Here is a 20,814-nt window from a genome sequence, read left to right as displayed (position 1 = left end):
ACCGATTGCTAATGATAATATGGAAAGTTTTGTGTCTGAGTGTGGTCCTGTGTTGCTAAACGAAGGATCTGCAGGCCTTAAGCTCTAAATGGAAGGATGGTCCCTGGTGTTGGTGGGGCAAGGAGTCTCCTGGGCGGAGGGGGACTCTGGTGGGGCTCAGGTGCGACGTAGTGAACCTGCAACGCCAGATAAAACGGAGGGTTGTGGTCGCAACTGTTACTCTGAAGGTCCGACCGGACGGTTGGTCATGGTAGCTCCTGTGCGGGGGTGGGTGCAGGCAGAGAGAGGTAAATAAAGAGGGCATGTTTCATCTGTTGTTTTGGTGTTGAATACAATGTATTGCCTATTGAAAAACGTTTAATAAAAATTAAAGTGAAAAAAATAAAAATGTGTTTGATCAGCTGTCTTCTCAGATCCTCACAAGTGGTACACAGTTCTTTGGCTTCTCCACTCCGACCCCAACAAGATGGCACTTCCCCCAGTGTGTATAAGGAAAAAACAGAGTTTTAGGAAGTTCTGCCTTCCTTTACGATCCAGGAACGTACTCAAATATTTTGGTAGAAAACCAATTTTATTATCAAGTCGCGAGAGTGAGACTGCTAGGGCTAGCTTTTACCTTCATAGGATTGCTTATGAGGGTATCCATATCACTGCCACACTCTGTCAAAGCTCCAAATGTCAATTTCAGTAAGTTGGTCAGGAGTGTCGACAAAGAGTGTTTCAAGTGAACTTCTAAATACATAATCTGTCTATATAGGGATACTAGCTTCCACTCTGACTGTGACTTAAGTGATCTTAAGCCTAGCTCATATTTTAAGCTGGCCATGGGCAGACTCTGCGGAAGGCCGATAACCTTCTTTCATATGTAACCCTCTATTCGCTGCCAGTTAATTTCCCAGGCCAGGTGGTTCACTTCTAGCCCATATATGATGATCAGGATCACCTTTGCTGTATAATATTTGATCACAGGGATTATCGAAAATGTTGAATAGATTCCCAGTATTATTTTCATTTGCGATGCCAACTGGGAGGCCTTCCCAATGAAGTCTTCGTTGCATTGAGCCATCTTTGGGGATGTATACAGAGTGAACCCCAAATATACAACTTCCTCTTTCACCGGGATAGTTTGGGCTCGCAGTCTACACTTAAAATTAGGTCCCTGTCTACCTTGTCTTCTGAAAGCAACTATTTTGGACTTCCCCAGGTTAATTATTACTTTACATATGCTTCCAGTGAATTCAGAAGACGCTGGAAAGCCCACTGGTGGGTTGTCTAGGAGCGCGATATTGTCAGCATATGCCAACCATCTAAACGGACACCTACCGATTTTTGGGCTCGCCAATGCTGCTAATTCCACCGTCCTTCCCATGTCCGCTAGGTAGAGATTGAACAGAAAGGGTGCCAGCATGCAACCCTGCCTAACTCCACTCTCTACTTTCACATGTTCAGACAGTTAGGCCCAAGCTATACAGTCACCGTGTTATCCTTATGGAGAATGGCCAGCATAACCAGCAAAGGTTTAGAAATTCCCCAGTTCGAGTTTTGCCCAGATGCGGTACCTATTGACCAGGTGAAAAGGTTTAGATAAATCTATCCATGCCCTGTAAAGTACCTATTCCCCTTTGAGCTCAGATTTATCACTCAGAGTTGCTGGTATGGTTACGTTTAATGATGCGAGTGGCCTTTAGGGAACCTGGTTTGGAATTTGGGAAGAATGTTACTTTGTTTGGCCCACTTCTTTAGCTCCCTCAACAAAAGTCCCGCAAATAGCTTGCTTTCTACGTTGAGGAAATCGATCAGTTCATAATCGGATCCGTTTGGTCCCCCCTCTTGAAGATTGCGATAATAATAGAAGACTTCCAGGACGGGGGAAAGAGCCTTTTTACCAAGATTTCTCTAAACAGCCGCGTTATCAGCCTGGACCACAGGCTAATGTTACCCTTCAATACCTAATAGGTCAGGCCATTCGGACCAGCCGCTTGAGAGGAAGATGTCTTTTCTATTAACTGAGTAATGTCCCTCTCTGCGAAATCTAACTTCCAGGATATTATAGGGATCTTAAAGCTGGACGATCCCAGTGGCTTTTGTTATTGGGAGATCAGAAGGTTTATCCATTCTATTTCTGGTACCAAATTCGTTGGAACATTCGATTGAGGAGCCTCATCGAAATTCATTTTTGTCCAGAAGTTGAGAGAGGTTTTATTGCACAATGCGTCAAGCATCCACCCTCCATCTTTTTGCAGGCGTCAAGCTTGACTATGCCGAGACCAGTTTTTATGTGCGTTCTTAATTTTATTAGCTTTTTCTTATACTGGTTCGGGTCTCGGATTTTAGTCCTCATGTCCCTTACGACATTGCGCATTTCGCTCTTTTTTGCCCAGGTCTCCTCATCAAATGTGTGCTGATGTGTTATCGCCTTGTGTTTATTTGGTCTTGTCGAACAATCTAAGGACCATAAGAAATCCTGTAAAAACAGTGGGCTACATTTTTGCTTCAGGATGTCAGGCATTCCTTGACAAGCCCTTTGTAGCCCATCATTCAGTCACCTTCCCTCTTGTCTGTATTTTACCAGTTTATTTTTACAGTTATGCACAGTTAGGGATTGGTAATGGTATTGCACTTTTCTAGAGGAGTACCAAGATATTACCGCCTCTAGGCTGTTGTGGTCACTTGTTCCCCCGTCTTTAATCTCGAAGTTTGTACATATTTCAAATAGTTGGGGGGAAAGGAACATGTCTTCTATAATAGAGGTGGAGTTGCCCCTTCTCCAGGTCACTGCGGGAGGGACAACCCCTCTATAGAGCCATTTGTCATGTTCATGTTCCATTCTGCGAAGAAGGCTAACCATCTTCTGCCCACTGCAGTAACTCTTTTTGCTCTCAATCTGTCATCTTTGGCAGGGATTGCAAAACATTGTGTATTGAAATCTCCTGCTATGAGGATATGAGTCACCGGATGTTCTAGATGCACGTTAGTCAGAAGATCTGCCAATGATTCCAGAAAATTTGTGAGATTGGTACAGTAGCGTTCCAATATATAATTATAGCAATATTTTTTTTCAGACCATTGTAGGATTGTAGACCCAATTTTGCCACTAGAATTCCCTTCTGTGAGCTAAAAACGGTTTCTGATTCTACTATTATGGACGACTTGCAAGCAATAGTAAGACCTCCTGACGGCCTGGCCCTCCATTGGATTGATGCCTGCTGATGCAAAATTTTAAAACCCTCTAGGTGAAATTAGTTTATTAGCCAAGTTTCTTGAAAAAATATCAGGTCGTTTTCCCCAAAGAATTTCTCCTTCATAATTGTTGCTTTGAAGGAATTAGAGCCCCGAGTATTCCAACTCACAATTCCCCATTCCCTCTGACTAAAGGGATTCCATTCCCACTCCTAGCTTCTGGAAGACCTGGGTTAAAATTTCCAGGAGCATAGACCAAGCTTTTTTTTGGGAATCGCCTTAAACTGAGCAACCATCAGTAGTTTCTCTATCTGACGTTGTTATGGTGTTGTTTCTTTCCTTTACTGTTAGGTCATTCATTAAGGCTTGGTCCCTCTTATGTATCAACTGGTCTCTTTCAGGCAAGGTCATGTGAACCTCTAGGCCATGTATTTGCAGTGCCTTACAGGCAGTCAAAATTGCTTTTGCACACACCTTTGATTTGAAGCCCACCTCAGCCACAAAAACAGTATGAACCAATGGGGACTTGACAAACTCTGCATAAACCGGTACAGATCTTCTCCTTTTGAATTAATGACTTGTGATTTTGAGGGCTGTCTGTGATGGCATGCTTTTTATGGTCCAATGATTCCTCTGTCTGTATGTCAATACTTGCCCTAATCACTTGTATGTCTGCATTATTTGGGCTTTATCGTTCTTCGATCATTGCTTGTATTTATTTTGGGCCATTACTCCTGTGGTATGTTTCTCCTGATTTCTTGGTTCAGTCTCATCACCTACCCTCTGTGGATTCTTTGGTCCAGTTAGGTCAGCCAAACTTGGATCTGTTAAGGCCTTGATGAAACTTGTCGTGCCCGTGTTCTTTGATTTTTTTGATTTCTTGTTCTTTGATTTTTTTCCCCCACCCTTTCTTCTGGTGGTATGGTTTCCAATCTTTCCTTTTTTTGCCCCTTTCTTTTAGCCTTTCTTCTTCCCCGATAGCTCTGGTGCACGCTCTCAGACCAAACGTTCTCAGTAATCTTGTGTCTGAGTGAGTTTCTGTAGATTCTGCTGCTTCACTCTCTGCTACCTGTGCCATTCTACAACATTCTTCCAAGGTTGAATTCGAGAGGGGGGTGTCGTCAAACGTTAGGCCAAGCCTGTCATCCGTAGGTGCTGGCTCCTCTTCTTTTGCGAGTTCTTTCTTTCCAATAATATGATTCAGAAGTTCGATAATTGGGCCCTTTGTCTCCTTTTTTCAGGTTTTTAACTCTTTCAGGGCCCCATTGATCATGGTTGACTCAGGAGTATGCTTTGCAACCTCTTCTGATGTGTTTTTTAGTAATGGCTCTATTGCTGAATTTAGTACATTTTTTAAGCCCACCTTTGAGTATTTCGCATTGTTCCACTTCTTTAGTTAGTTATAGCAGTATCCCAAAATGCGTCTGAACTTCACCCTTTAACATTTCGAACACATTTACCAGTGAGTTTAACACAAAGTTGAGAGCTGATAGAGTAATTTTGTTTGATCTTGTATCCTTCATGACCCCTCCTAGGTTCGACTGTTTTGCTGGGTCTCCAACTTCATGTCTTGGACCTGTTGTGTCCAATTGAGGTTGTTCCGTGCTTTGGGAATTTGACTGGGATTTCAGTGTTTCGTCTATTGTTATAGGTGACAAATTAAAATCTTGAGGGAAGTCTACTCCCGTAGTGGAAGAGCCAGTGGCCCGGTCCATCACCATTGTGTTAGCAGGAGATTTTCGTTCTTCTGGTGTTGCCATATTTAGGTCTCGTAGACTCCTATACCTTCTTTTCAGGAAGTACTCCTTGATTTTCTTTTTTATGTTTGTTGCTGTGAGGGTGTATCCCATTTCTGATGCCAGTAGTTTGTCAAAGGTTGTGATTCCTTGTGGTTTCATGCTACAGTCTTGATAGTCTGTAGCATGCACTTGAGCATACACTTGAGCACTGACTATTACTTCTTGGCCCAATGGTATATGTTGCCCCGTTTGTGTGTCCGACAGAACAGTCCTGGGATTCTCTTTAGCCACAAATGAGCCCTCCCATTCCAGTGCTCACGGGTCTTCCACCAGGGCTCTGCTGCTGAGATAATATTTGGTCTGCATAGTTCCCCACTGGTTTTGATTGTTCAGTTTCGCCCAACTGGTTCACACTGTTTTCTAATTATGTTTACTTTGAGGTTTACTTTAGTGAGCAGTGGGGCCTTGTGCCGCTATGTGTTAGCGTTTAATCTCCAGGGTGGGTTCAATTTGGGGATGGCTACGGCCTCCATACTGAACTGTGGTTGTTTCTCTGGAAATGTGCTTTTAAAACAATGTTAGCTAAAAAATGTTAGCTGCAGCCATTGATTTTAAGTTTGTCACTGGGCGCCGCACACTAACCTTAAAAGATGGTTCGCCACGTTTTCCGGAGTGCCAGCAATGTCACGAGTATCCACTTGAGGCTGGCAGACCGACCAGCCGTGGTACTGCCCTGCTGCCCAGTGAACACGAACACACTGCACGCTCCGCGCAGACCGCAGGTTTTTGTGTGCTTCTGCTGCCTCTCGGTGCTTGCTGCTCCTCCTCCTCTGTTAGTCGCCAGTGAGAGCAGACTTCAGGATTATCCCCAAAGGTCTGTGCTGGGTAACTGGGACACACACAAACACACTGCACACACACCAATGGGATTCATTTCCTCAGCCAACAGGAGGAGTATTTGACAAAAGATAACATTGTGTCTTAGGTCAGAAAAGGAGAAAGGTTAGGGTGAAAGGTTCCCTTCACAAAAAAGGGCTCTTACTGGGTAACCCACAGTAGTAAACCTCAAGTCAAAGTAACATTTCGCCCAAACATTTTTTAATGTCAAAACACTTCAAAGAAGCTGGGTGTGTTCCCACGTCTTTCCTCACCAGGTTGGAAAACATAAATGGCTGTAACTGACACTCAGGTGTATGATGGAAGTCAGAAGCTCTTTATCCATAAAAGGGGAAGTGCTAGTTCCCGACATGCATGCTTCAACCACCTTTATAGTAATTGCTCCTCTGTGGTTGCAGTTTCTTTGAGATAGCTATGCATGGAGTGACTCTACATATGTTTTTAACAGGGAAAAACTGGAAGCCACAACTGGCCAGATAGGCTTCATTTCAAAATGCTACTCATTTTTATGAAATGTATTATTATACAATAGACACTTTTCTCTGAATAGTAAAAATGTCTTCAGAGGGCAGAGATATTCAGTGTTTAGGAATTCAATGAAGATCGCATGATGGTGAAATTATATAATAACACCAAAAAGATGCTGCATGAGAAAAACCTGAAATATGCTATAGTGGACAGAGAAAGACTACAAGTTAACTTTTTGTTTGAAATAAGGCCTGTGGATTCTTATGCACAATTTTACGTGAAATCAATTCAATCCATGAACTGTTCAAATTAGAAAAAAGAAAAAAATGATTTCAATGAACAAAGAAATTATCTTTGTATGACAATTATTAGAATCAATTTGAGGTACTCTGTTCATGCCTTGATTTGTTGTTATATGATATGATAGGTTATTTATTATGCGTTTAATACCCAGAGGTTTCTAAGCGCGGACCCGGGGATCAAACCTGTGTTGGTCCATGTCGCCTTGCTTCCAAGACGAGCACGTTGCCCCTGAGCTATCCTCTCGTGACATCATTTTATGTTGATTATTTTCTTGATTTTGTATCAGTTCTTTGTTATCACTCTATTTAACCACTTTTATATCATCAATTAATTGCTATTTTGCAATCATCTGTAGTTTAAAATGCTTTCCACGTAACCACTTTAGTTTTAGCAATTTGTAATGCTTAATTTTCAATGATCTGTAGTTTCAATCCTCTTTTTATCATCAATTTTGTGAATCTCAAATCTAACAATCCTGAGAACTCATTGATCTTTTAATGTACAATCAAACACCTATAGCCTTAATCTACTTATGTTCATCCACTTTTAATTCTTAATTTTAGATCTTCTATACATTAAATATTCTAAATCCTTGACACGTTTTTCACTATATTTATTGATCACCAGGAGCATTTCTTAGCTTGGCTTAGATTAAGACATTTTGGAAATTACAGCAAGGATTTCTAGTGGCATGTAATGCAGCACTTAAGCCTATCACCATGTAGACATTAGAAGTCGCTACTTAAAATATCTCTAATGTGCTCATTTTAAACCTGCACCTTAAAAGCATGCGTGACTTCCCGTTTGTCCATCAATTATTTCATAGACAAGATGCAGCCATGACGTATTGCAAAAAATAAAAATGATTCAGGGCGAAGGGTTGGGTTTAGTTGCTCTCGCAAGATTATAGCAATGTCAGAAAGGATTGGTTTTGCATGTTATGCTTATGACGCATAGTATTCTGGCAAGCTCAATATCCTTATAACCATGGAGGTTTTAGGGTGGGAGCTACAAGCAAGTATAGCATACCAAAAACTGTGATCTGATCCATTTATGTATCAGTTAATGGTTCTTCGACACCTTATTCTGAGTAATGACTACTGAAAATGTGGTTGGTTGCAAGTCATCCCCTTAGAGTTTGACGGTGCATGGGATACATTAAATAGAGAGTTGACATTATTCCTGGTGACATGAGTCCTTAAACCGCCACACAGTGCTAGAGCTTGAAATGTTCTCAGGAAAGGCCATTCCTCGAGCACTACAGCCACATTAAATGCAAAACAAAAAGAGAAAAATCAGAGCACATAGGTCTATAAACACCAGGAACAGCTGATCACTGCAGGTGTACCATTGTGTGGAAGGTCATGTGCTTTTAGATTCCCTGTATCTCGGATCCGGGGAGACAATTTCTGCCAGATTCTGGATCAGAGGAAGTAGTCCAGCCCAATTCCTGCACTAGATGTATTCGACCAAGAGATGGTTGAATGAACAGTATTGTGCAGGGTCAGCTCCCTCACCGATTACAAGAGCACTACCACAGTTTTTATGTTTCAGTGATCAAAAATGATTGCTAAGTTTGCTTGCCCATACAAAGTTCTAGTTCTCTATTTAAATGAATGTCTTCTCTTCCAACAATTTGAACACCACAAAATATAATTCTGAATCACACACAGAAAAGTTTAAACTATCGCTCTGGTTCCCACATGCACTTTTTTGACACACATAAAAAAAGGTTTGCTATTTTGTGAAAAATCCCCTTTTTCTTCAATTCATGTGTAAGAACAAGGTGCACACCTGTATCAAATGATGACTACAGCAGGTGCCCTTATCACACTGTATCATATTGTGTGTGTTTACATCTTGAAAGTATGTTTCTAAAAGCCAGAGGAAAATCTCCATTCTTGTACTTCTTTGGCTCGATTGATGATGGGGAATGTAAAACTGCAATGATCATCATTCTTGCTAAAAATGTGTATATGGATTTATATATTTGCCAGGTTGGGTCATTATTTGATTTGTTAACCTTGAATGCTCAAACACTAACACACGTCATGTGCCCAAGTTGCAGACTAGACTCACACCCTGGGTACACGACTTAACTGAAACATCTAATCCTGGACATATCCTTTTATCTAACTGTGCCCGCTCATCCAGAATTAGAAGAGATTCAGTTCACACTGTAAGCTATTCAAAAAAGCTTCAATCATGGCACTGCTCCATTCAGAACAATGACCATTTATAAAGTGCAAATCACAATTTTATTTGTTTCTTGGTTTACTTGTGGCAGGTTCTTGCAAGGCAACTTCCTATCGTGCCCTCGAGTATTATACCCTACACAGGGCCTTGAAAATCCTGCAATTTACCGTGGCAACATCCACCAATTCCCAACAACTTTGATTCTGAATTCAAAATCCGCCTTATTTTCAAATTATTAATTCTATAAAACTACATTAGCAATCCACCCTATTGTAGCCTTGCTTGCATTGGGCTACATTTAACTTCTTATCTTCTATATTGTATTACGGTTAAAATTCTCAACCCATCGGTCTGCCAATTCTGCCACCGTATCCAGGCTCCCTCAGGGCATGTGTCCTACTTTTTGATGTGTATATTGCAACATTTCTGGCAGTTATATTTACAATTTTGTGTGCATCTATAGAGCTTTGCAAATATGCAATAATCATTAGAGTTAATGTACCTGAGCACGCCGGAGTACAGCTTGATGCATGCTGGAAACGACAGCCAATGATGAGCTTTCCATCTTAATTTCTACAACTGGGATTGGCCCTTCTGGGCAGAGGTCATTCATGGTCACCTAGGCAAAAGTGAAAACGTTATGGTACAATCTGGAAAAGCAAACCCGGCTAACAGAAGATTAACTCATCAAAGCTAGCGTTCCAAATCCAGAAAAAATAGCATTTCTAGTCCTACAGACGTAATCCACTGTTTAAAGCGTTAGACTAGGCTGCACCACCATATTCACTTGGGGGAGATTAACATTCACACTTAAGCGTCATCAGCTGGTCGTCAATTAACTGGAAAGTCTTCATGATTACATGCATTGAGGGTGGAGCTCGCTTAGTAATTGAACACCCCTTGCAGTTCAGAACTGTGCTATCATCTGTCTTGATTTTCTTCGTGTTTATTTGATTTGGCGGGTTCGTGACATTTAAGCGGTGTCCTTTGTACAGGGCTGGATATTTGTACCACAGAATCATGCGCATTAGATAATGTGGCAGCAACCGATATATGCTACCACAAACGTGATGCCCTCATCCAAATACTTCCAGATGTCCCCCACTAAATGACCCCCACTTGTGTTTAAAGTAGGACTTTCTCTTACGGATCATCAGAAGTTTCATTGGACTTGCTATAGGCAACTTCTCCGATTACACGGCCCTCCTTGACGTTTTGTTTCACAATCGAAAAACAGAGGTCAGAAGGATCCCTTCTCCCAGGTCCCTTGTTATCCTGTTACTGCGCCTGAACCTCACTTGCAATGAAAGCGGCGGAGGGCGCTATGCTTCAGTATGTCGTATATGGGAACAGTCCTTCCAAAGAGGGGGTGTGATGTGGTGCCGGCACACGCAGGTAAACAGTCAAAGGCTTTCTTGAAGCCGTTTATTCTGATACTGCCAAAACATTAGGTACAGAAGTGTTTTGACTGCTAAAAAAAATTAAACTACTCCCACGTTCATGGGTCTGTATGACTTCCTCTCGAAAAAGGTTAAGTGAAGCTATAGTTTGGGTGTTGGGTACACGTGGAACATGGGTAAAGCATTGGTAGGGTGTAAGTGCAGCAGGCCTGTATTTTGTTTGGTTTCAAAAGGGTATGTCTTGGAATGGAAGGCAATGGGAGTTGCAGGGACATAGGACACCTCTATTTCTATAGAGGGAGGGCCCCTGGTATGATTTAAGATAAGGAGGATCAGGGCACAAGGCAATTGCAGGAGAGGTTCAGGGATGTTTTGCTTACGGGCCAAAAAATGCACATACTCGGGATATGGTAAGTGCCTGCATTGTTCCAGGAGACTTACGAGGGAATCAGTGTTATTGACATGGAATGCTGACGCAAGTATGTCCAGTACTACAGTAAGGGAGCCACCTAAAGTCCTTCAACCATGTAAGGGGTTAGGGCAAAATGGCCACAAAGCAATTAAAGATCCCATTCTCAACAAAGCAGAGGTTTTGGTGAATTCGCCTAGGGCAGGGAGGTGTGTGCAACTTTAGGCTGCCTTGATGTTTTGGCGCAAATTCCCATCAGCCCTGGCCAGCATATCCAAAGGCGAGGGAACATGCGAGTCTAGGATGTCAATAAGCTGTGACACACCTGTCACTTACAACATCATGGAATATATAAGCGGGGTCCCTTACCCTATATCTGTCCCCCACAATGGCTACAGAACATTCTTTCATGCAGGGAACCACTACCAAGAGAAAACGCTAAAACCAAACCCCTTAATCGGCAATGTCTAGACACCAGATCTGGTGGGTATTTTTAGGTCCCTTCTGGAGGCTTCAGCAGCAACAGTAGGAGCTGCGGGGAGGGCGCAAGGTCCCAGCGAAGCTGATCAATCCTTGCCTCGCTGACAAGCAGCCGGACGTCCCTTCCATCTGGAGCGACGCCGTGCATCGCCGACAGCTTCTGGGCCTTCACAGTATCGATCCAGGCGTTGTCAGACAGGAGCCACTGGAGGACGGCGCAGCACAGGGGGCTTCCTATGGGAGAGCAGAAAGCAAACAGAAGCGGCATTAGCGAAGCTGCGAACACCTCTAGCGCCATTCATCAACCCAAGCCTCTAAAGAGCATGGCTGCCAAGCAGAATCCAAACTCCGCACCGTCACATTGAACTGCATCCACTTAGAGGAGGCCTTCGTGAGAGCCAGCCTCCGGTGGGGGTGAGGGAAGCAGACGGCGTTTGCGCCTGTGGACCTAGAGGTTCATAACGCCATATAGCAGAAAGTTTAAAAACAGAACTGGTTCCTTCAGGCACGTAAAATGTGTGCGTTCGGCTGTCAAAGGGAGTGAAATGTAAAAGGCTAAATGGGAAAACTGCAGCAGTGTGCATGCATGCAGATCTCCAACTTCAAGGGTACCAAGGGGGCACACGTTTAATTCTGGCTTCCGCCTATAAGCCTAAACTATTGCATTGGAGTGCAGCTGGAAGGGAGATAATTACACGTGAGGAGTGCACACAGCATATGGGTGTTGTTTCGTTATTTACCCCCCCCCCACTGACTGCCCATGCCTATGCTAATTCCATACCAGCCACCAACATATGAAGATGGACTGAATTCAGGACAGTTACTTCAGCAGACCTGACCAACACTCTTGGAGTCCGGAAACCCACCAATTTTGATACCTACTTTTCTCTTTCCTACGAATCCACCACTGTTCCATTTTAGAGGTCCTTGTTACTGAAGGTCCTTTATTATGTAACACTGGACTAGAGATGACACCCCTTTTTTATCATTACACTAACCTAGTGGCTTTAAGAATTAATGTATCTAGCCATCCTTTTAAAACAGTACTTCCCAAGATAGCATCACAGCATGTTATCCAATGCTTACAGAGATGGCAATACCCCTTGAGGATTCTCAATATAGAGGTCATATATCGGCCGGCATATGTCATCAAACCCCCCACTTTTCTACAAACGTGAGCATTCTAAAGGGAATAAAATACATATACCATGTGGAAGTTCTTTCCTTGAAACATATGTTATGTAAATTGTACAAATTATGAATGAAATTCATTTTGAACAGTAATGAATGTTTGCATCTACTTTGTTTAAGTACATTAACTATACATTTTTGGAATTTTTCCATAGATGTGAATATAATAGAGAATTTTGCCCCTGAAGAAGAGATGTTATCTCGAAACGCGTTGGGCCTTTTTGAAACTACTTATGAAGAAATCAAAGACTTCCAGTGATCATTGAAATGAAAAACATCTCGTTTATTATTGAAGATTGTGTAGAACTTTACTTACAAAACACAGCCGGTGTTAACAAAGCTCAACCTAAACTGTTTGGCTCTATTTTTGGAGCCTGTGAAAGTATGCAGGGGACGGGAATTCCTTCATATGGAACTTTATCTGTCTTCATATATTTTCCAACCCATATGCCAGGGTTGATTGCTATCACCCCTGCACCTTAAGTTTATTCAATAATTGTTTTGTTTATAAAAATAACACGAAAGACCAATTGAAGGAGTTGTCATGAAGAGGAGTGCACAGTGAACACAACTGTAGAGTCTTAGCTGATTTATGTGCCTGAAGAGAGACCATCATAGATCGCAAACATGCGACCAGAAGACAGGATATAATTTGTAGGCTCTAGATAAAGCTTAAGCGCCTTGCATTACTGTGTATTTTGTATAATTTTGTGGCAGGTGGTTCACTCAGACGTGACACTCTGATAAAATGTCCACATTTATACAATCTCACCCCACAATTGATGCAAAGAACAGACAGCGAGGTATGCAAAAATCAAACTTTATTTAAAAGAATAGTTATTTTAAGATAACTAGGTCTCTAGCTTGACCTTGGAGCCCACCACAATATAGTGTGTGTAAATATATATAAACGATTATTCGATTATTTAACCCAAAATTAAATTTTATTTGCCTTTATAAATCTAATTATTATAACTCCACAAAATCATCCACTTTAAATCACAACAATCTCCATATAAATATGCTACATTTTAATAAACACTAAACATACTAACATTCTATTTAGAATGGGTTTCTCTACAAACATGACTAGCATTGTAATTGCACATTTCATAGTGTTAAAGCATTTGAAGGTATGGTGCTGGAGGAATGGAGAGGAATTGGAGGAACTTACATTTGAATATATCTATGCACCAACTACCTTGTACTGGTGGGAGGTAGTGAATGTATTATCTATGTAGAGTCCACTTGACATATAGGCAAAGACCGATTAACATTGGACTATGTGTTAAGCCATTTTCATACAAAACGTAACTTATTTGCATTAGCCCATGTAAGTTTGCATCAATAAATACTGTACTATGTTTCCTGCATGTGTCGGTGCAGTTTTCTATAAACATGTATATGCGACTTTCATTAAACCAGGATTTGTTCTTTCATTTATTTGCACGTGTGGGTGTATGTATAGTTTTCCTTGCACATACATTTTCTCTCCATAAATATGGACACTTTTGATACGGCCTGCATGTAAGTCTTTCAGTCTCTTTATATTCTTAGGCTGGATATATACTATTCTCCAGTAACAGATAGTTGAAAATTATCTTCCCCTTCTCTCCCACATTACAACTAACTTTGCCTATGCATTTACGGGCAAGGGAATGCAAACAATTTGCACTTTCCACAATCATTAATTAACAATGAATTCTTTCAGCATACATTTTGTTGCTTAAATATCTAGTCTGTACTCTGGTCTCCACTGGCAGTATTAACTGCATATCATCCCAGGTGACAGTTCTTGCATGGCACTATGACCTACTGTGATTCTGCGCCAGTTCAAACAACTACCTATATTTGGAAACAATATTTAACTTTACAAAGACAATCCCAATATAAAGTGTCAGCCAAAATGCTTTCAAATTTGCAGTTAATTTTTTTAATGGCAAAGTGGAATGGGCCTAAAAAGCACACATTTCACTTTGCATTTGATATATAAATGGAAACCAGACCATTCGGATATTAGCAACTGTGGGCCTTATTTTTTAGTCCAGCGGTAACCCTGCCGGTGCTACTGGCGGGTTGCCGCCGGACTCAGAATGAATTACCAACACCTGACTTCCTAGTGCCACTGGGCTATTCCAAGTCCAGCGGCTGGGAAGTCAGGCGCCAGCAATTTTGTTAATCTTCATACCCATAGAGTCCTATCTGACTCTATGGGAATGGGGGCACGGGAGCACCGGCACCGTTAATAGTGCTGGTGCTCGCGTGGCAATTCTGCCTACCATGGCCGCAGCGCCCGGCAGGGTCAGTCCTGTTGAGCACAGCGGCTCCCGCAGGCAGTCTTGTAGTTTGCCTGTCTGGAAACAACAGTGGTGGTAGGCTTACCGGCACCACTGTTTCCGGACAGGCAACTATATAATGAGGCCCTGTGTCCATAATTTCGAATTGCACCAACTTTGCATTCCCAGTACGTTTCCCTTTCCAGACTTTACCCTAATCAAATTTGACTATTTTGGGGAATTGGTAGGGATTTCCTTTTGATTGACCTTTTAAGATGCAACTTCTTTTGGGAGAACCAGGAAAGGGCCAGTCAGGCAGGCATCATTATGTCAGAAAACCCTGAATTCAGGTGTAGTTGGTAAATCAAGTCTCCTGCGCAGACTGGACATCCTTCTGGCTTCCCTCTCTCAATGGACCAATCTTTCCCTTCTGGGTAGAATCGGTCCTTTTTCTCTCCAATCTCTAGTTCGTCCTTCTAATCTTCATCACCCAAACCCATCTTCCATAATCCACTGTTCTGTCCTATGATCATTCCATTATATTTCCTGCTAATCCAAACCCTGGTTTATCCAAGGGGAGTGGTTTCTTTTTTGCATGACAAATAAAGTGGAAGGGAGCTTACCATTTTCTGTAGAGAAGCTAATTTGGTTTTTATGCTCTAATTTCGGACTCATCTATGCTACTTTGATAACACCTATATGTTTACTTTATTTCTGCACTTCAAGCCAAACATTTTGGTATGTTATATGATGAAATAGTTATAATGTATGCTGATTCTACATTTTTTTGTCATTTAAGCACTTTCCAAAATGTCTACATATAATTCCATTTCAAGATTCTGATAGATCCTACTTCTATCTACAACATATCAAATGTCACATCAATCAGGGCTCGCATGGAGATACAATGTGCAAAAACGAAATTAAGCCTTGTAAGTGAGATATTTGTTTATGTCATGTATTGTGCAAACCAAAATGTCAAAATTCGACCGCCCCATTTCGCTGCATATATGTGGGGGGAGGGTCAAGTTACGAAGTGCGGTAAAAAGAAATTTTACATTTTCGTATGAGCAGTAAATAATGCACAGTGATCACACATATCCCAGTTGCAGGAAGAGGGCAGGGACGACACGTCATCTACATATTCCTTCTTCATGTTACCGGTGTTCCAAGTGAAATGTTCTATTTGTGCATATTTCCAATGACGTTTAACCTTAACTAAACCAAGAGAGATGTTGGGTTGTGGTGCACCTAAAGTCTTCACCTCATCTGCTGGTCTCTCCGAGCTAATGGATTCAGCCCATGAGTTTATGTGAAGTAAAGCATGTGACAGCTCTTTGAAAGAAAGACCTGATGCCACAAGTGCATACCTGAAGACAATTGACATAGCTTACCTCTTTGAAAGCTTGTCTTGCAGGCATTAGAGGAGCATTTCAGGGTGGCCTTAAAAAGCCATCTGGCTTTACCATGACACATAATAATGTTGTAACATGTTCCAATTGGACCAGAGGTATTGAGTTAACCAGCAGGCCATTCAGTGATCATTAGAACTTACAATTTCGATCCTGATCTTTGATTTCAGCAACTCTATGTTAAAATCAAATCTATACAACTTGGATCCGTTTAATCGTCCAATAACAGGCCTTCCATATTCTCATAAACTGTGTATTACTCAAATAAAGACAGTCACTTAAAACAATTACATTTTTCTCTGCTTAAAGCTATACTTCAGATATATAAATATCTTGTGCTTGATGTTTTGGGCTTAGGAATTCACACACGCGGAGATGTGTTTTGACAAGAAGGTCGGTCTACCCCACAATACATATTTAAGGTGGGCATTGATGGAAATACATTTCTGATACACTTTCTGTGGATTATTGTATTCTTCAGATAATTAAGGCACTCTAAATGTTACACTGTTTGAACTCACAGCTTCTTCCTTTGGGTTTCCTACAAATTGTGAAGTGAAATAGTTTGTAGATTTGTATTATGAAGTTTGGCTTCCTTTCAAATGTGACATATAGCAGGAGGCAGAAATCCCCCATGAGCACCAACGTTAGTGATCACATCTCTCTTGGTTTTGTCAGGAAGGCCTTTATCCTTTTCATTATTCTAGGCCTCATCTTTAGTATGAATTAGGAAAGACGACTGGAAGATTGATGTTATGATTTACAAGCAACTCCAAGATCACTTTAGGCAAGAATTTAGAATGCGTGCAGAGAACTATTTTCTCTATGCGGAGAGAAGTAGCATCAGAACAAATACCTGCAGTTCACTGGCTCTGCATGCTGAGGTCAGCACAGCTAGGAAGGCCAATTTCATAGGGTGTACTTGATAAAAATAAATCATGGGTTCAAAGGATTTGTGCACTTAAAACTGTTAAGCAGAATTATATGCAGTACCCTTTGGGAACACCACACACAATTAAGACTACAAGTGACAGTACAAATTCACCTTTGGTACAAGCCTGTACTACACAGTTAAAGTGGTAGCGATGGCTGAGCAGCCAGACTTATCTCAAGTGTAAGTGAGCAGTATCAAATAGTTACACAAAGGACAGCAATTACTATGATTCAGGCAAACACTGACTCAAGGTTTTCAAGTAAAAGAATATACATTTATTTCACTCTTCAGTTGTATAACATTAACCCATTATAAGCAGTTTAAAAATCACACTCTTAATACACCACACCACTTCCCTTAAATTCCAGACAAGTTAAGCACACAAAATGAAGTGGGAACAAAATGGCAAAAAATCGAAAAATGTCAAAAAAGTCACATTTCTTTTTTATTATGTTTTTTATTCGAAATGGGGCGTTCCCCCAACCCACCCTTTTTTTTGTTTTTACCTTTTTTTTCTACACGCGAGAGCCAAAAATAAATATAAATAAAAAAATAAATAATTCAACTTTTTTTTCTTCGGCATTATGTTTTCGATTTTTTTGACTTTTGAAATTTGTTTTTCGATTTTATGACTGCACACCCTAAATATGCTGGAAGTTCGTGAAGGGCCCTTGTTTCTATTGCGCATTTCAGGAAACTTTGTATTTCATTTGTTCAGCAATTGTTTTAATCCAATTGTCTCTCTGAATTTTGCGTTTCGCATATTGTGGTCTATTTAACAGCATATCTTCCGTAATTTCTTCTTCTTTCAGTCTTCTCTTTATCTCGTTGGTCCAATATTGAAGAGCTATCACATGTAAAGCATTCTTTCTTTCTTTAAGTATTTCCAATGATGGAATTGGGTCTTGACCAATTATTTTTCTAAAAAGATCAATTTGTTTCCAAGCAATTATGGATTGTAGAGATTGGAGGGCCAATTCAAAACGGATTCTCGGCATTGGAAAAGTTTTAGGTAGAGCCAAAGTTGTCCTCCAAAAAATGGCCTCATAAAGGTGCCACTGTTGGCTAATCAGTGTTTCGATAGGCATAGGCAAAAATAGGAACCAGCTTTTATTTGTAAAGTGCAATTGTTGATTTTATTGAGTATGTCCCGAATTTACAATGAAAAAAGCGACCTTGACTGGCTAGAGATCTTGCTTTTCTCTCGATGTGATCTTTCCATTCTTGTTCAACTGGAGAGGGATTTACCATAGCACCTAGATATTTTATTGCATTTATCGCTTCGATCTCTTTACCTTCGAGGTGTAATTTCGGGTTTTGTCGGTTCTTACTTTTTTTAATTGATAGTTTCATTAACTTGGTTTTGTTGGTGTTGATTTGCAACTCATTCTCTTTCATAACGTTTTCCACTTTGTCAAGGGTCTTTTGTAAGCCTGGCACAGTTTTGTCCATGACAATGATATCGTCAGCATATGTTAGAGTTTGTATTGATTTGTTGTTTATCTTTGGAGGATTTGAAAATGAGACTTGAATCGTTTCTACAAAATCAAATGTATACAAGTTATATAGACAGGCAGCCAGGGGGCTGGCTCCCTTGCTTCAGGCCATTCCAAGTAGTAATTGGTTTAGTTAATACACCGTCTTTGGTTAATGTAACTTGAATAGAGGTATTAGAATATAGTTGTTTGATTGGGTTAAGAATGGATAGAGGGCAGCCCCATGATGTTAATTTCTTCCATAGTTTTTGTCTATTAACAGAGTCGAATGCCATTTTTAAGTCTATAAAAACATCATATACCCGTTTCTTTATAGTTGCGACATGTTTGATCATACTCAAGAGCAGTAGATTAACGTTTGTTCCTATTTTATTAACAAATCCAGTTTGTCTTTTTTCTTGATTGCCATTTGTCTTTGCCCATGTGTTGAGTTTTTTTAATAAAAATCCCACAAACAGCTTTCCCAGCGGGTCTAATAGGGCTATGGGTCTATAGTTCTCTGGATTTTTCCTGTCACCAGTTTTGTAGATTGGGATCAAGATTGCTACGCGGGATTTGTTGTGTTTTCCCAATGAGAATAAGGAGGTGATCAAAGAAGGTGGCCCATTCTTCATGTGCTGATTTTAGATTGGCATTAGAAAGACCATCTGGACCCGGCGCTCGTGATGGATTCAAAGAGATGATGGTTTTTATAAGATCTTCTCTTTTCCAGTTTAAGTCCCAGGGGAGTTTTTTATTTGCTTCTTGTATTGGGAGAGTATCTGATTTTGTTTTATACAAATTAGTGAAGTGTTTGGTCCATGCTTCCGCTTCTACTTCTTGAATCATGATCGATGCTTTGGAGTTTTTGTTTAAGAGCGACCACAATTGTCTTGTATTTTTCTGTTTTAAGGCCGCTAAAATTGCGTCTGCATCAGCTTGCTGGATTATAGATTTGATTGATTTGATTGATTTTATTGAATTTGAATATTTCTGTTTTTCTTTTTTTATTTCCACTGCAGAGATTGTGGTTTTCTGCTTTTTAAGTAGTCGTATTCTTTTGTAGAGTTTTTTTTTCATCAGCTTGATCTCACTGTTAAAGTGATGCTTGTGTTTTTTGTGGGGATTACCGTGGTTTGTCACTGGTAGGTCTGCAGGATCCTCTCATAGTTAAGTTTTGGGTAGTCTGGCAGAGGTGAGGCCTCGAATTTTGAGAGAAGATCAGCCATTTGGTGTTGATTTATGCAGAGTTTGTTCAGACCGTTATGTAATTAAAAATCTGGGAGGATTAATTGTGGAACCTGTATTCGCGATGTATCCCATGTTATTAGTATTTGGTGATGATCACTATTTGATTGTGGACAGTTTGCAGTTGCTGTTAATAGTTTTCGTAGCCCTTCTGAGATGTAAATATAATCAATGATTGAACTAGAATTTTCTCGTGTCCAAGTTGGAGGCAGTAGACCTTGTTCGTTTGGTGGTTGTTCCGTCAAAGTTAGGTTTCGAATGGCATCTCTTTAGTCTGTTTTTTCTGCTCTTGGAGACAAGTCTAATCTTATACCTTCTGTACTGTATAAATAGATATTAAGGTCTCCAGCAATAATGAACTCTGCCTGATTATAAGTACTAGCAATTGAATCAAATTCATCACATATTGAATCGAGGAACTTATTATCGTTCATTGCTGTTGGGTTCCAATAAATATTGAAAACTGTTAAATAGCTTGCATCAGGATTCCAACTAGACTCCTTTGTTAAGGTCCGCATACAAATAATAATATATTGAGCCCAGGGGTGAATGTTTTTCTTTGCTATAACTGACCAATTTGGATCTAATTTGATCAGGATCATCATTCCAGATGACTGTCTACCTTGTTGAGAAGTGATCGCGGGATTCATGTGTGTAGAAAATCCCTCGCAGATTACTTCCTTAGAAAGCCAAGTTTCCTGGAGACATATTATGGCCATTTCATTTTGATTTATAGAACCTTCATTGAAAAGATGTTTAAAGCCTCTAGTATTCCAAGAGCATAGTAAAGAAGAAAAAGGATCAGCCTAAGAAACAGTGATGGCGCTCTAGGTGGATAATATTCCGATTGACAGTTGAAAATGAATTCAAGATGCTGCAACTGAGGGATGCCTCCTGTCGTGCTTCTCAAAATAGAATAATGACACTAATGATGATTTACAACAAACATTTTTTAATTACAAGTCATTGGATTTAAGTATAGATGGAATAGACAAACCTGGATTAGAAAAAACAAAATCAAAAAAATATTTTTTTGTACTGGTGCTTGGGCAAAATCCAGTTAGTTTTCAAATTATGATGTCCTTAGTTGAATGCACTAAGTATGAAATATTGAGGTAAAGATCCTGGTACCAAAAAGTTTCTGGCGTAAAGACTTCGAAAAGAACTGTGCTCATTGGCTGAAACTTGAAGTGTGCTCAGTTATCG

At 40.5% G+C, this 20,814-nt stretch overlaps 1 protein-coding gene across 1 annotated transcript in view; it reads right to left on the bottom strand.

Annotated features, from left to right (window-relative positions):
- FAAP100 (FA core complex associated protein 100) overlaps window positions 1-20,814 on the bottom strand; it is a 673,738-nt gene that overhangs the window by 56,800 nt on the left and 596,124 nt on the right. The window contains exons 7-8 of the mRNA XM_069655145.1: window positions 11,170-11,306; window positions 9,286-9,402 (exon numbers count right to left, since the gene is read on the bottom strand). Coding sequence (XP_069511246.1) covers window positions 9,286-9,402; window positions 11,170-11,306 — 254 coding nt within the window. The remainder of the gene's footprint in view (window positions 1-9,285; window positions 9,403-11,169; window positions 11,307-20,814) is intronic.

Source organism: Ambystoma mexicanum, chromosome 3q (genome assembly GCF_040938575.1).
Source record: "Ambystoma mexicanum isolate Mex_15411 chromosome 3q, UKY_AmexF1_1, whole genome shotgun sequence".
NCBI classification, from domain to species: domain Eukaryota; kingdom Metazoa; phylum Chordata; class Amphibia; order Caudata; family Ambystomatidae; genus Ambystoma; species Ambystoma mexicanum.
Note: the sequence above shows the minus strand (reverse complement) of the source record. Positions and strands in the feature narration are given on the sequence as shown.